This window comes from Schistocerca nitens, chromosome 9, assembly GCF_023898315.1.
Source record: "Schistocerca nitens isolate TAMUIC-IGC-003100 chromosome 9, iqSchNite1.1, whole genome shotgun sequence".
Classification (NCBI taxonomy): domain Eukaryota; kingdom Metazoa; phylum Arthropoda; class Insecta; order Orthoptera; family Acrididae; genus Schistocerca; species Schistocerca nitens.
The window spans coordinates 357404661-357422157 of record NC_064622.1 but is presented as its reverse complement, the minus strand read 5'-3'; the positions used below and the strand labels follow the sequence as shown (position 1 = coordinate 357422157).

Genomic DNA, 17497 nt, shown 5'->3' with positions numbered 1-17497 from the left:
AAGTATTTACAGAGTTACAAAATCAAGAGACAAAGAAGCCCCGCCTCCTTCCTTCTTCAAGAAACAGAATTTATATTTGTGGGAAGATGGTTGTAACACTGAGCACTTTAATTTAGATGACTAATACAGCCTCTGTAGATGAATCTGTAAACAATCTTTGAATCACTACTTTTCACGTTACTTGTGACTACGTATCTAGCGGAAACAATAACATACCGAAAAGCTCTTCACACAATTGCCATAGCTGTATATCAAAAACAACATATGATCACATACGGCAAGGCGTGTCAAAAAATGTCTTCACTGAAATTTTCTGTCATTTCTGAACACCTCACCCTAGCAAGAGATTTTACATCTATATAAAGTTGCTTTTAAACTAGCATTTGCTTCCCATAAGGCAATCTTAATCAACAAGAACAAAACAATACACAAGATAATGGTACAAGTAATTTTTTTTTTTACATACAAAAGCTCCAATCATCAGTGAGATTCAGTAAAGAATTATTTTTTACTGGCCTTAATTTCAACCACCCATGAATAATGGGCTCACCGCGACAGGATGGAATGACTTGACTGCCTTTACAATACAACCAGCCATACTATATGTTCAGCTATGATGGAGGTATATATGGGGAGAGGCCATACTAACCTATGGTTCCTGAACAGGGGCAGGCACCAGGCTTTTTAGTAGTCACAGGGGCAACCACCTGGTGGATCTAGCTTTGTAACATTAGGCAATATGGCCTTCTTGTGGCGGTACTGCAAAAGACTGAAAGTAAGGGGAGAAACTACGGCCATTATATTCCCTGACGACGTGCATCTCTACTGTATGGCTTAATTTTTGTGGCATTCTATTGGGTGAAATATTCCAGAGGTAAAACTGTGGGTAATGAGATGGGGGACTAAAGATGATGTCACCAAGAAAAACCGAACCGTCATTCAATGGGTAGGACCGTGAAATGACAGCTCCCTTAATCGGATAGGTAGTTTACAGAATTTAATTAATGAGATATGGTTAAGTTGAAGATAGATACACTGGGAATTAAACAAGTTGACAACAAAAAGAAGAGCAATTGAGGTGAGCACAGAGGTTTCAATACAAAATCAATGAACAACTAAGGAGGGAATAAGGTCGAATAAAGTAGGAATGTGGTGAAGGTACTATGAACAGCATAAAAAATGTATTATCGTGGCCAAGATACACAAAACCGACACACCAGAGAAGAACACGTTTTATACACCAACTAGCTTTGAAAACAAACTGAAAGAATGTATGCTGAATAACATTATTTATGTAATTAAGAGAGAGTGTAATTTAATCATGATGGAAGACTGGAATTCAACAATAGGAAAAAGGAAGAGATGGAGAAGTATTAAACATGAATTAGATGAAAGAATGAAAGACACTGTCTGGCAGTATTTTTCATGGAGACATTTACTTTTAACTATAGTGTATGAAAGACAACAGATTTCGAAACCAGATTTTAAGCTGAAAGACATTTCATGGGCGGATGTGGACTCTTAAGTAATTGGTTATGAAATGGAGATTAAAACAAATGAAACTGCAAAATGGTTGCTAATTACAGAGATAGAACATTGATTAGTTTAAAGAATCGGAGGTTGCAGTGAGTTTCAGAACTGACAAACGGAAACAAAACACAAAGGGGTAGTTTTAAGATCTGAAATAGCAAAGATATCAAAGGCTCAAATAGGTGCCAAAAAACTGCTAAAAAAACCTGCCAAAAACGAGACTGACAGAAATACAAAACGGCTAAACAGGAACAGGTAAAGAAAACATGCAAAGGTGTAGCATGTATGACTCAGGGAAAACTGGGTACTGCCTGAAAGAAAATTAAGAGAGACGACAGGAGAAAAAAAGCTGCTGCACAAATATCAAGAGCTCATATGACAAGCCATTACTAACCAAAGAAGAGAAACCTGAAAGGTGGAAGGGAAAAAAGGCCACAGAAGATAAACGAACTTTAAAGCAAAATTATAGAAAAGGACAGAGTACAAAAGATGAGATGCGAGAGGATATACTGCAAGAACAACTTTACGGAGCACTGGAATACACAAGTCCCCTTGAATGGACGGCATTCCCCTAGAATTATAGAGACCCTGGTGAGCACGTTAAATATCCCAAAAGGTAATTGCTGACAGTTGTTAATATTACAGAATTATTACTTTAAAAAAATGGAAAATCTAGGACAGAATAATGACATTATGGAAAGAATAGATTGCTGCTCACCATAGAAAGGAGACGCTGAGTTGCTGACATCAACAAAACTACTGCTCTATATTTGGGCTTTTAGCCAAACGGCCGTCACCACTTTCTTTGGCTGCTATGGCTGGACTGCATACAGAAACTTCTAACATGTGTGTGGTAAATGATTGAAGTAGGAGGTGGAGGACTGAAGGGCTGGACCGAAGCATGAGTCAATAGGCAGGTTCAAATGTATGTAGGTTGCAGTAGTTATTCAGAGAAGGGGATTCCACAGGATTCATTAGTGTTGAGAACTCAATCATGTTAGTCTTGTGACTTTGAAGATCACAACAACAAAAATTCAGTAACAATTGTTGCCTATTTCACTACTGTAAGTAATTTCTTCAAATACATGAAGTAGCTTGCACTGAGCATTTCCTTCGAACACTCCCACAGATCGTAACAGTCAGTTCTACTTCAAATACTGTTAACAATTTCTCTCTAATCCACCGTTTCCTGTAGTCAAAATTACAACAATCTTGTTGGTTTTCAACTGCACTGAACTCTTAGCACACGCATAGGAGGCAACAGTATGTATGTCTAGAATAACTAAACCATAATAAAAAATGTCTGAAGTGTATGAAACAAAATTCCTAACTGAATTCCTGGTTTGTCCTTTTTACTTCAGATATGTCTACCAATCATTTCCACTAACCAACTGGACCCATGAGAACAAATGTAGCTAATGCCAAAGACACACAAAGTAAGAACTGTAGGATAATTAAAGTAGAACACTGTTGTGGAGATTGACAGGATATTCTGAATAGAAACTGGATGTATATATGAAAACTATAAATATGTAACATTACTGAACACAGCCTAAAATATATTAGCAAGAGTGCTGAATGGAAAAGTGCACAGAAAATTTCTAATGGGAATACCAGTGTGGTTTTCAACCAAACATACACACTTCAGACAAGCTGCTTGTCATTACACATACAAAGGAAAACATTGTGTAGATATGATGCACAGAAGCACCTATTAGTAGTTGATTCTTGACAGTCTTCTAATAATCTTTTAGGAGCAAACAGTTAAAGAGGTACTATAAACTGCATGTCTGTGACAAGAAGGTTAGTGAAGTTGCAAAGGCAGGACAGATATGGTTCAAATGGCTCTGAGCACTATGGGACGTAACTTCTGAGGTCATTAGTCCCCTAGAACTTAGAACTACTTAAACCTAACTAGCCTAAGGACATCACACACATCCATGCCCGAGGCAGGATTCAAACCTGCGACAGCAGGACAGAGGCAAAAGTGAAGGCAAATGACAAAAATGTCAAGTGCATTTAACTTTACAGCTAGAGTGAAACCGGATGATACATAATGCAATGTCAAGTTGAAGAAGACAGCATAAGCCAATTAAAAAACAATATTGTGTTCAGATATAGATTATATTGCAACTGCGGCTAGAAATGTGAACACCCTTAACCCTTTAACTGCTCTGGACGTGTTAACACACGTGCCTTTGTACCTGTCCCTGTGTGCTCTGAACGTGTTTATGAGCGCCACCAGTCCTCCTATGTGCAGACACGTTCAGAGAACGAGGTAGAAGGACTGGTTGCACGCGTTAACACGTTCAGGGTACCAGGTAGGAGGACTGGTGGCACACGTAAACACATTCAGAGTACATGGTAGAAGGACTGGTGGCGCATATGAACACATTCAGAACACACAGGGACAGGTACAAAGGCACACGCGTCAACGCGTCCAAAGCAGTTAAAGGGTTACTGAAATTCATTAAGTAGTAAGGATCAAAAACTGGACTCGCCATAAATAAGAAAATACATAAGATACTGACATAGTTTAAGGCCAGAACAACTCCAGATGACATAAGAGCCTCTAACAATTCCATTACAGGTTTCAGCTGCTTGAATTATCTAGATGTCCATTTAGTTGCAGCTTATATGTTGGTTACAACATGTGGAGAGAGTGGCAGATAACATTATGCCTGAGAGAATAATTACAGATAGGTAACATTCCACTCAGAGGGAAGGGGTGCTGATCAATGGGTACATGGATGGATCTCATGCCAGTTGACCTACTCACGACACGTTCTCCATCGTAATCATGAATATCATCTATGCAATTGGATGGAAGACAAAAGTAGTGAACAGATGTATGGAGGTGAACCGATGAGGCAGTCAGGGCCCATCAGCAACTAAAGTGGTGGTGGTAGACAGGTATATAACGCAAAATGCAAAATTCATAAATGACAACATCTATCACTGTGCAGTTAAGTGTGAGTACAGTTATTATAGCTGTCCTCGAACATCAGACTAATCTCTCAGCTGTGCGCTCCAAGTTTCTCCCAGCATGTACAATGTTCAAAGAACTTACAGAAAGCAGACAGGTGACATCGTCGACAACTGCCAATATTTTTGAGAGGTGCACACCCTATTCTTTTCAAGGCAAAGCTGCAGCATAAACATGCTATGCAAGGGAATTTATAACCCTAATTAACAGAACAATTCTGGAAAGAAACAAACAAGTGCACACACAATGTCAGAAGTTATCAATTGTGTAAATTAACAATCAATAGGTAAGGTAGCATTAATTCTGTCTCTGTTTTATGGCAAAGGAGAGAACAGGATTCCCCACAGTAAACAAAAACCTCTATTTATAAGGTTACTTGCTAATTGAACCTAGTTCCTTAGTAACATTATCCCAATTTTTGAAAGAGCATGCCAGATCTCTGTGGTATCTTCCATAGGAAGGCCAGTACCAGGGCAATGTTCTGCAACAGCAGATTTGCTCAGCTGTTTTAAGCATGTGTGACACTTATGCTAAGCATATCGATCCTCCACAGTTTATCCAGTTGGTCCAGTACATGAGACATCACAACTACAAGTATTATGGTAGACCCACCTTGCACGAACCAAGTTCATTCGTTACAGAAACTGAAGAAGGCCCTAACCTTACATTGTGGTCGAGAAACATTTCTCATACCATTTTCACAAAATATGACCAATACTGTATGAAATGCTCTGTGGGTAAGGCAAAAAGGTCAGACTTTGATGCCACAGTGGTCAATAATACAATGCATATTTGATCAGTCATTCACTTGAACCATTCTGACTGAAGGTGACATCAAGATGGGCTAATTCAGATGACAAAGTCTTAAGTGAGTGAGATGAAGTGGGCCCTGTGAACCTAGGTACAAAGCAGCCCTTCATGCTGAGACAGATGGTGATCACTATCAGCCTGGAAATAAAAGTCAGTGTGAGGGAGCTTGCTACAAACAGCATGCCCCAACATAACATTAACTTTCCTCCTGACCAACACTCCAACGTAGGTAGCAAGGCAGCCGTCCTTACCCACCTCCATCGTGAAAAGAATATTTGGGTAGATTGAATTCACATTTCTAGAAAGTCGTTGAAATTCTCACTGACAATGCCAGACAACAGAAGTATCATCTACATATATGAAATAAACCTACAGGTTTCAAAGCTGCCCACTCAAAGTCATGTTCCTTGAACTCCTCATAAACTAGCAATAATCGGCGAAAACTGACTTCCCACCGTTAATGTTATCTGTCTGCTTAAAGTACCAATCATTGTATACAAAGTAAGCAGGAGTCAGCATGTCAAAATGAGTTCCCAATTCAACACCAGACCTAACCTCAATTAACTAACAAATAAGACAAAGGAATATGACTGGAGACAGACACCACTTCGAAACTATGGTCATTCCAACTCATTCCCTCTAACTGAAGTAAATAACTCAAGTTCTTAGTGTTATGTTTGTATTGACCTACTTCAGGCTCAACAGTCCCAAGTTGTTTTGCTACACGGTATATTGGAGCACCAGTGTTACAATCAGTCTTAAGAGCAATCCATCCTTGATGAGGTCCATAAGGAAGGGATTCCTCTTACACTAATTGTGAATGACTTGGTAAGCAGTGGGAAGTTTTAATAAGGTCTCTGTCTTCACTTATGTTTCTCCAATTCGTTACGGTTAATTGGTGTTGAATTAAGAATCAATTTCAACATGTGTTGATGTCCAGTTACTTACAGACAGGTGGAGTCGCAATCTGAAGCTCTTCATGTTACCTACATAGCCCCCCAAAAAAATGTACACTCTCCTGGTCAGGCTGTATAGAGAGATCAATATTGTCTTTCAATTTGAGTAACAGGTGTGTTGTTGTATAGTCTTCAACTCAACAGATGTTAGCACTTTTATCTCTGTATTGAGAAACAAGATGGCTGGAGCATGCTTGACATTCAAGCAATGAAGATGTATTGTGAAGTGGTTTTTCAAGTTTGATATTGCCATTGAAGTGCAACGTCAGTTGAGGCGGGAGTATGAAACAGAACTGCCAACCCGCCTAACGATTAAACGCATCATTGACAAGTTTGAATTTCATGGAATTATTTGTGATATTTAGAAAGGAAGATCAGGAAGACAGCGTACATCTACAAGTCCTGCTTCATCGGCTCTCGTGTTGGAAATATTTGTCAATTCTCCACAGAAGTCTGCTATGCAACGTGCATATGAAGTGGGGATTAGCAGTACAAGTGTACGAAGAATTCTGAAAGCTGCAAAGTGGAAAGTTTACATTCCACGATTACTGCATGTGATTAATGATGACGATCCTGATCGCCGAAAGCAATTTTGCGAATGGTATCAGTAAATGGTAAACTGATGAACAATTTGTGACGAAGGTAGTGTAGAGGCACAATTTAAAATTAATGGAACCATGAACTGGCATAATGTGTGCACTGGGCACCGGAAAATCTGCACATTTATCTGGACGAATTGGGGGGTTCATGTGTGATGTGGACTATCATCTAGGGGCTTAGTAGGACCCTTTTTCTTTGATGCTGCTGTCACTGGAGACGTGTACCTGGAAATGTTACATCAATTTTGCTAAGTATACGTGCACTTTATGGAAGTGATTTAGAGGTCTTCTACCAACAGGGTGGGGCACCACCACACTACCACCTAGCTGTACGTGCTTTCCTGGAGGACAGTTTTCTGTGGCACTCGATTGGGCGAAGAGGGCCCATTGAGTTTCCTTCACTGTCACCAGATGTAACACCTATGGTCTTTTACTTGTGGGGAACTGTGAAAGATAACGTCCATCGATGTAAGTCATGCATGCTGGAGGAACTTCGCCAGGAGATTGCAGAGACATGTGCAGCAATCTCCACTGTAAAACTGACTGATGTAGTTGCAGCAAGCGCTCACCATTCTGTTGTGTGTATAGCCACCAACGGTGAATATTTTTAACATTTAAAGTAACCATGTGCTACACTGAAGGTTGCACAACATGTGTGATCAATCATTAAATTTTAAATAAATACATAAGTAATCTTTTGCGTTCCTTCAAGTGTGTATACCTTTTTCTGATGGACTCTGTATTTTGCATGTCTGTTTGTGGAATAGCAAAGGGAACTTGCCTTGGAGTTCGTGGCTTTGAAACCCGCGTGTTTTCAGATACACAGATGAAACTTTTGTCGTTTGGCCTCATGGCAGTGAGAATTTGAACGACACAGTGAGAATTTGAACAACTTTCTGGAACAGCTGAATTCAAAGCACCTGAATATTTTTTCCACTGGGTCACCCTTGATATGTTGGTTAGGAAGAACGTTGATGGTACACTGGGACATGCCATTTATAGCAAGCCACTTCACACCGACATATCTACAGGCCAATAGTTGTTACTATCTGGTTCAATGTGAAGGGTGACTTCATAGTTTAGTTCACAGATCCTAATTCAGCCGAATTTGTCCATTTTGAGGTCACCTTCCATCAGAATGGTTGCAGTGAAAGATCAGATGTGCGTTGCATTACTGATCAACAGTGCAATGGGTGTCTAATGACAATACCAAGGTGGCATGTAAGCCCACAGTCTTCTTGCCTAATTCAGCGAGCATTTCCAAGAGGATTTGTCGTATGTTGCAGAAACATGATGTGAAATCTGTTCATCCACCATGTAAGATTAGGATTTTTATGTTCTGTTAAGGATTATCTCTGTTTGTGTAAGGCGGGTGTCTTACCGTATTCTTTGCAGTTTTAGTATGTCATTAGTCAGAATATCAAAGCTGCGGAGAATCAATGTAATGAGCTTAAGTGTCACACATGCTTACAATGGCCAAGCAAATCTGGTATTGCAGAACTTTTGTCTTGGCACCAGTCATTCTATCACACAGAAAATGGGAGATTCTGGCATGCACTTCCCACTATTGGGGTAGTGTTCTGGAACCAGTTGGGATTAAATTAGCAAGTAACTTTAAAAACAGATATGGAGGTCTCCGTTTAATTTCTGTCTCTAATCCTGCTCTCTCTCTCTCTCTCTCTCTCTCTTCTTGTCAGAGGCACGAAGTTAATGCAACCTTACCCATTAATAATTAATTTTCAAAATAGGTAACTTCAGACAGTTGTCTTTAGTTGTGTGATGGTGTTAGTGTTCACAGCCTGTGTGTGTGTGTGTGTGTTCTCTCCAGAACTGTTGAATGGCAAAAGTCCTCTGAGGGCTGAGCAGGGGGTGGTCCAATTCCGTCCGATTCTACTTGTTTGAATCAGTGTTAGCAACATTACACTCAATTAGATTATTATACTCCATAGAAATACCTGTTTAAAATAATTCTGCCCTCACAAAGTCCACAAAACTAACAAAATTAAAAGGAATTACTATGCCTGTTTTAAACTTCTTCCATTCTTCGTTTCAATTTGTAACATTTTTCTTTTCTGGTTGTGATTTGGTTTGTGTGTAAGTCAGTATCCCATTATTATTTGCAGGAAGTTTCATTGGTTTCTCAAGCTTTCAATTTATTCAGCTCACACTGCTCTCAGTTCTTTACCGATTACTTTATTCTGGCTTGTGGTAAGCAGCGTATCTGCCACACACACACACACACACACACACACACACACACACACACACACACGTCTATTTCTTTTGTGATATGTCAAGAGAGAAATAATGAACATTATTTGCTTTTGGTAGTGACATTCTCTAAAAATAAATCTTAGGTGAAATTTGGTACAATAGCCAACAGTTACAGTAATTTTGAAAAATCTTTACACGTAGTCCAGTTGTTTTAGGTACTGTTATCAATACTGGCCAAAAAGCTGGAAAAAAAATGCAACATATCATGACTAACAGTAAACAATACCTCCTTACACAGTCTTATAAATACACTGTCACATACTTTATTAATATTAACTGTTATTAACTAGATACATAAAATATTGCAGTTACTTACCCATGCCCACGAAATCTACTATTTTGTCATAATTTCCAGCTTGGACAGCAGGTTCCCGGAACCTGGCAGAAAAGTCATCACCCACACTGGATGCTCTACCAGTCTTGTCAACCACTGGGGAAACTCTTGGCACAGATGCACCTGTTTCATCACTGGAAATTTGTGCATCATTCTCCAGTGGAGACGACAGGTCATTTACTGCATCAGAACCTGATGCTTCCTCACCATCTAATAGAAGCAGCTGTTCATTCACCTCAAAACCAAATGTCAATTCCACTGGTGCTGAGTCTCCATAGCTTGTTCCACTATCATCATCATTCATAATGATCACTGGTGGACGAGGGCAGCTTACAGATGACACTTTCCTGCTCGCCGACCTATGTTTTGCTGGAGGTGGCACTGTACTTTGACTTACAGGTGTGGGATAAATACAAGGTGTAGGAGACATCTCATGATTTTGAGTCACTGATGAGATGGTATGTTGTTCAGGCTGTGGACTGGGGTTATAATTGGAGGTAGGTTTTGCTTCTTGTGAAGCACTGTCTTGACACGGAGATTTTTGGGAGGATGGGCAAGATTGGTTCTGCAATGGATTAGATTGAAGCACAGTTGGTAACACTGTATTCAACACTTTTGTATCTTGCACTGCTGTAGGCACTTGATTAGGCAAACACACTCCTGTTGCAGCTGAGTTTGCCTGCTGTCCTTGAGGCAGTGAATCACAGTTACCAGATACTGAACTCTGCAAAGGAGCAGCTTGCTGACAAGGAAGTTTACCGAGTTTCCGTTCCGCTTTATCACATACCAAGCTCTCCTCCAGTGACGGATATTCACTGTCAAGAAAAATGTTTATGGGATGTTCTGGTGGTTTCACATGGGTTTTAGGGTTAGACTCTACTTCAGTTGAGTAAGGAGGCACTAATTTGAAATCTGTAGTTGTGTTCGTCATAGCATCCTTTTTCGTACGAGAATCAGGGATAGGGTTTAAAAATTTGGCAGAAGGTTCAACAGGATCCGTGTCTTGATTCACACTAGATGCTGGAGAAGTATCGTCACCAGATGTTGAACTATTTGGGGCATTGGTGCTTGCATTGCTGTGACTACTGTTAGCACTGCTGGAGTTTGGTGAGGCAGGATTGTTACCCAATTTTGAGCCACTAACTGGGGGAGCTCCAATATTGACTTTGGGTCCAGTTATAAATTGTGGATTACTGCTAGGAGTACTTGTGGAAGAAGTCGTCGGAGGAGATATAACAACTCCTTTAGGAACAGACACTGCTGGCCACTTACTATTACCAAAACCAACACCGCCGTAAACACCTTGTGATGTGGTAACATTTACAGATGCCATTTTTGCAATGTCTGCATACGACGCCTGAGGTGTTGAGCCACTGGATGTCGATGTTTGGTCCAATGTGGGACGAGCAGTTGTAGAAGACACTGGTAGTGAATGGACACTGTCTAAGTCACTACTGTCAGACTTATCTGATGGTGGTACACTGGAAGTAGACTTTCGACGGCAGTGTTCAGGTGAACGTGGACGACGGTACTGATAAAGCACAACACTGCCACCACTATCATCAGCTGTTCTGTCATGTGGAGGGAAGCCACTGTTACCATTGAATGTCTTTTTCTGGTGGTATCCACTTTCACGACTTCCTTGACACACTGCTGGATACTGAGTTGTGTTATACTGCCCCCCACCAGAACGTCTCCCATCGTCAGCAAACAACGTTACACCAGACGAAGGGTTACTCCGAATACCACTGCTACTACGTCGTTTCTTCCGACGCTTCTTGCTTTCAAACACACAGAATCCCGTTTCTTCACCAGTTCCTGAAACACTGCCACTAGCTGGTGCTGGTGTCGCATCACGTTCAGGTCTGCGCCTATCATCACTCACTGGTCCCCTACGTTTGCGTCCACCACCTGGATGAGACGAGGAACTGTCATCTGTGGAGGAAACAGCAGCCTCGTTACAGGAGTATTGATGGTCTTCTGGTCCCCACGAGCGTCTGTCTACTCCAGAAGTACGGCCAACTGATTCAATTTCTTGTAAAGTTTGTTTCTTCATTCGACGTTGGACTGAAATGTTTTCTGCGTGAAGACCACCTGATTCTGGACCAGCTGTCAGATCCTCTATCTTCCTGTTAGATATTTCTTCCATGCTGTTTGACTTCTTTAGTTTGGATTCAGTGCTTTTGTCAACAGTAGGACCATTCCGATGTTCTTTGGGAATCTGTTTGCTACTTCTAGTACCTTTCGCTGGTTTCTCTTCATCCTCGTCAATTATTATACTGCTGTTGGCACTCTTCTGTTCTTTCCTTGGCTTTGTTCCAGCAACTATCTCATCCTTACGGAGATTATTACGTTGCTGCTTGTTGTTAAAGTTAAGAGGACCATTACTGTGAGATGAACTTTTCGCTTTTCCTTTGCCTTCTGTATCAGACTCTATGAACTTAATAAGTGTGTCCAGATCTCTATCACCTCGATACCCTTCAATGTTATGTGACATGATGAAGTTGCTCTCATTATTTGTCTGTGGGAAAAAAGAAAACTTAAGTTACCACAGAGAATACCAATATTGCAGCACACTAGTATATTCTTTCTTCTCTCTCTCTCTCTCTCTCTCTCTCTCTCTCTCTCTCTCTCTCTCTCACACACACACACACACACACACACACACACACACACCTCTAGGGAAAGTAATATTTACTAAATGTTTATTTACTGTTGAATATATAACTTCTCAAAATTGTCAAAGAAAGTTGCTCAACAATGGAATTTTAACACATATTATGGTTAAGGCAAGGTAAAACAGAAAGATTATGTTTTCGGATTTTTATCCCATTATAAAATGTGCAATTTTCTCAGTAAAGTGATATAGAAATCAATTATGAATTCACATGCACTATATTTTATTAGTTTTTTCCTCTAGAGAATGTTTCTATGAGGGTCACTCAATAATAATGCAACAGTTTTTTCTGTAAGTGGCTTGATTTTATTTAGGATCCAAATGCACCAGACTAGTCCCCACTCTCTTGGCTACAAAATCCCATTTTTCAACATAATAACTGTTCAATGTGATGGCCTTTTGTCACCTACTGCGAGAGCCTATACACTCGCATGGTACCACTCCACTAGTCAATGACGGGTCTTGCTTCACCAATAACCTCCCCATCATTCACATACTGCTTTCCACAGAGTGCATCGTTCGCTGTGTCAAGCAGATGGAAGTCTGAAGATGCGAGACCTGGACTGTAAGGTGAATGAGAAAAAACAGGCCAATGAAATTTGAGAGCTGCTCTAGGGTTCGCAGACTTGGGTGAGGTCTTGGGTTTTCACGGAGAAGGAGACTCATTTGGGTTTTTTGCGGTGACAAACACAAAAAAGTCAGTTCTTCACTTTCTTGAGGTTAGGCCAATACACTTCACAGTTGATTGTTGCACCATGAGGGAAGACGTCAAACACAATTAAATCCTTCAGCATCTCACAAGACGGTCACTATTTTACCAGCTAAGAGTGCAACTCTGAACTTTTTCTCTGGGAGGAGAGGTGGTGTGACACACACCATGGATTATCATTTTGTTTCCTGTGAATATTTTTCATTGCCTGTGACAATGTTCAACAAAACATTGTCACAATTAGCCTTGTAACAACGCAAGTAATTCTGAACAGGCGATCCTTCGTTGCTCTTTACGGTCTTCTATTAATCGGCAAGCGACCCAGTGAGCACATACCTTTGAGTATCCCAACTGGTGCACAATTGTTGCAGCACTAAAACCAGGGACATCCAGTTGTACAGTAAGATGTTAGACCATGATCAGTCTACCATCTCTAATGAGAGCATCGGCACATTCCAACATTGCAGAAGCTACATACAACAGCTGTGACCAGCTGGCCAATAAGTTTGTGCAACTATGCTTCAACGATTAAAAGATGCCAAACCTAATGACTCCCCATATATTTGTTCACAGACAGGTCACCATAGATATTCTGCAAGTGCCTATGAATATCTGCAGTGCTCTGGTTTTCTGTCAAAAGAAACCCAATGATAGCTCTCTGCTTGGAAAGCACATCTCTTACTGACAACATTTGAAGGCTACATATAGTGCCCCCACCTATCTGAATTTCATCGAACTATAGAGACTGAAGAGGGAATTTCCACACTGTCCCACAACACATTCTGCATTTTTTAAACCAAAACTGGCCTAGAAAACTTATGTTTGGGTATTTACTGAACACCCCTTGCACGTGTTTCAAGTGTTAAAAATTTTACATGCTTTACGTCAAGATCAAAGGAAGTCATTTTTTATATAGAAGACTGTGGATTGCAGTATCACAAAGGAAGAATTGCCAATTTCTACTGGCAGCACTGTAGCTTTTAATAAATATTTTGTATTTATAGGAGGGCCAACATTTTTCTCCAGAAAAGCAAAGATTCTAACCAACATCATTTTGAACGAAAATAATGGAACCCAGTAACATACCGATGACAGGAGCTATGAAGGAAAAAATGGTTGATCTGAGGCCTTTATGGTTATTGAAATTTTCAGTTGATCCACAAATGAAAGGGGTGTTCGTTACACCCAAGTCCTCAGTTGACTGGAATTAAGAAGCATAGAATACTGTAGTAGCCACTTGAGCCTTACGGTGGAAAGATTACAAATCTTCGTGTTGGTCACATCCAGAATAGCATAGGTACCAATCCAAGGAAGTTTAAAGTGATTTTTTAAAACAAATTTTCTGAAGGTGAAACCATAAGGAGTAAGTCGACAGAAACTTATTTATGGACTACAACAATACTGTAGGATGGTCATTACATATAACACTGCTTTGTTCAAATGAGGTATTCACTATTAGATTCTTCCACAAAGTGTTTGATGATATGGCAAAGCATTTGATAACAAAGCACAGATCACAAACTGATACATCACAGACCAGATTCGTGGTGCTACTATTTCAAGGCCCAGTACTCAACCAAACATATCATACTGCCATAAACATTTCATCCCAGCAGCAGTCATTGAATTCTAAGGCCCACTTACAGAGGCATGGCATATCCTGAAGTGTTTAAATATCTACATTGGCAGACCCGCAAACCAAAACAGTCTTCCAACAATCTCATATGGACTCACATTCCTAAAATTGTTTCTGCTGGGACACTAACATGTGGGGGTCTGTGATGCTGTTACTGATTTTAATGATAGCAACATTGGTATTGTGAAAGTGCTATATGAGAATTAATCCTGCAGTAAACAAGACCAAGGAACTTCTACAGATGGACAAGGTACACATCAATAAAGAATAATATGCAGCAAAAATGCAGGATGCTACCAGATGAGTTAAGATTAAGCATGCATAGCATGTATTCAATAAGTTTTAGCCATCTCAAATTTAAGTAGCTACTTTTGAAAAATTTAGTTTTTCCTTAAATATCAAGTATAGTATTCAAAGTCTCAAGAAGTTTAACACCCCCCCCCCACCACACACACACACACACACACACACACACACACACACACACACACACACACACACACACACACACACACGGGAGGGAGGGAGGGAGGGGGAGGGGGGAGAAAGAGGGAGGGGGAGAAAGAGGGAGGGGGAGAAAGAGGGAGGGGGAGAAAGAGGGAGGGGGAGAAAGAGGGAGGGGGAGAAAGAGGGAGGGGGAGAAAGAGGGAGGGGGAGAAAGAGGGAGGGGGAGAAAGAGGGAGGGGGAGAAAGAGGGAGGGGGGGTAGAAAAATAGCATATTTTAAATACAAATGGAATTATTTTTGGAGAAAGTACAAAAAATTATCAAAAATTTAACTCATAGTTAAAGTTTATTTCCCATTAACCAGTGGTTGAAATGCAACAATTTTACTACAGTACACTAACAATATAACATATAATGTGCAGTAAGCTTTATAGCCACTGCTACAGCTGTATCAAGTACAGCGACTCAAATTAGGGTTTTTCCATGTCAAGTGTCCTAGTTTAGAACATGCTCCCAGCTCAACCATCTTCAATTTCGATGATGTCTGTACCTGAGGAACCTTAATGAGCTTTTGCAAAGTTTCAGGTTCACTTGTAACTTCATTGAGGTACTAGAGTCACTTTTGTGAAGACCACTTTGACCACTTTTTCGGAGACTGAAAAGTAACAAATCCTCAAGTTTCGCATGCCACTGTTCCAAATCTGTAAGAGCTAACCCTTTGCTTCTGGGCATAGTGGTACAACTTCTTGTACTCTAAATATAAATGATGCAAGTAAAGATCAGAAATCAATGTTTTTGGCATTATCTCAGTTCAAAGTAGGCAATAAATCATATTGCCACAAATTTCCCCCATAGTTTAACAAGGCATAAGTAGTGAGGAAAGGATCTATGGACCTGATCTTATGCAAAACTACTGTCTGTGTGGCTGTTAGATGTTTCACAAATTAGGGCCTAGCTTGTGTGTTTAATTACTGTGTTACTTTCCTTTGAATTTGCTAAAAAATTTGACTGCACCAAGTTTAAATTCATGGGTCTCAAAATGGAAACCTGCCACATTACATCCATTAACACCCAATCAACAGAGCCCATGTCATTCAATTAGAAATAAATATTTCCATTTTGGTCTGTCTTTGGGCAAGGTGCAAAAATTTCACCTGAAGTATGAAACTTTGTCTATTAAGTATTCATTGTTTAAATATTCACTGTGCTGTTTATTTGGTGGGTAATAAAAATTTAAACTTGTCTGTAATAGACTAGTTGGTTGATTCAGAGAAGGGGGCCAAACAGGGACGTCATTTATCCTATCGGATTAGGGAAGGAAGGTGGAGGGGGAGGGAAGTCAGCTGTGTCCTTTCACAGGAACTATCCATGTATTAACCTGAAATGATTTAGGGAAGTCAGAGAAAACCTAAATCAGGATGGTGGGACGCGGGTCTGAACTGTTGTCTCCCGAATGAGAGTCCACTGTGCTAGTTTGTGATAGGTTCATTGCTACATTTAACTGTACTAAAACTGCTACATACCTTCTTTGTGAATATGAATTGCAAGCTTATTGAATTTGTTGACCAAGAAATGCTGATTCCCCATGCCTTAAAAGGACTAAAAACTGTAAAGGAACTTTCAATATAACAGCATAAATTGTTTACACGATCGAGTACACACTACTGAAAACACTCAACTACGCTTCCATCATGAAGCTTTACTACTACGAATGTTTGAATTTTTGCAAAGATCATGCTGCAACCCTTTTGGTAGGAAAACGCATACTTCACAAAAATGTTTACGCTCAATTAAAATGGAAACAGCTGACCAGCTAAAAAGGAAAACCATATCTGATATTAAACCAAGCTAGAAAATGGGCCCATCCTGCAGAAAAGAATTTGATACAATGAAACATTCGCAGATGGGTGTTATGCTTCAGTCAGTTGATGATGAGACTAATATTTCCCATAATTTGAATGCAAGCTTAACAGCTGTTTAAATATCACCTTTAAAATTTCAACGAATTAGTGCAAGGGAAACCAAAGGCCACATAAAGCAAAAAATACGTCACACTGAAGGCGCAATTAAGAAAATTGCAGCAGTTGGAGGATTTGATCCCAGTGAACTGGAGCCACTATACATAAGCAAGCAATGCTTGACTTGTTTAGATTACAGTCAGCTGATCCAACTATTGAAAGAAAAATTACATATTTCAAACCATAATGAGGAAATTCAAATTTTGACCTTAGTTCCCCAAACTAGTCTATCAGAAAAAACTACAGAAGAATTGTGTGTTCCAGAAAGAATGGTAAGAAGGGCTAGAAAATTAAAAGCTGAACAGGGAATATTGGCACAGGCCACAGGTAAATGTGGGGAAAAATGTTATGAAGGCAAGAGGAAGAACTCAGCCAGATTTGTCCAGATAATAAGGACTATATTCCTGTTCGACTAGATGGAGGAAAGGTTCCAAAACACAAGTACTTGTTACTGAGCATCTTAAAAGTTTGTTTACTGTAATAAAAATAGACTGGAAATTGGATTCTCCAAATTTTGTGAAT

The 17497-nt window shown here is 40.0% G+C and overlaps 1 protein-coding gene across 4 annotated transcripts in view; it reads right to left on the bottom strand.

The window, feature by feature from the left end:
* The window catches only part of LOC126203836 (mucin-5AC), a 572866-nt gene that overhangs the window by 19126 nt on the left and 536243 nt on the right, over positions 1–17497 (bottom strand). For all 4 annotated transcript variants that reach the window (XM_049938208.1, XM_049938210.1, XM_049938209.1 and 1 more), the window contains one exon: positions 9472–12010. In XM_049938208.1, coding sequence (XP_049794165.1) covers positions 9472–12010 — 2539 coding nt within the window. The remainder of the gene's footprint in view (positions 1–9471; positions 12011–17497) is intronic.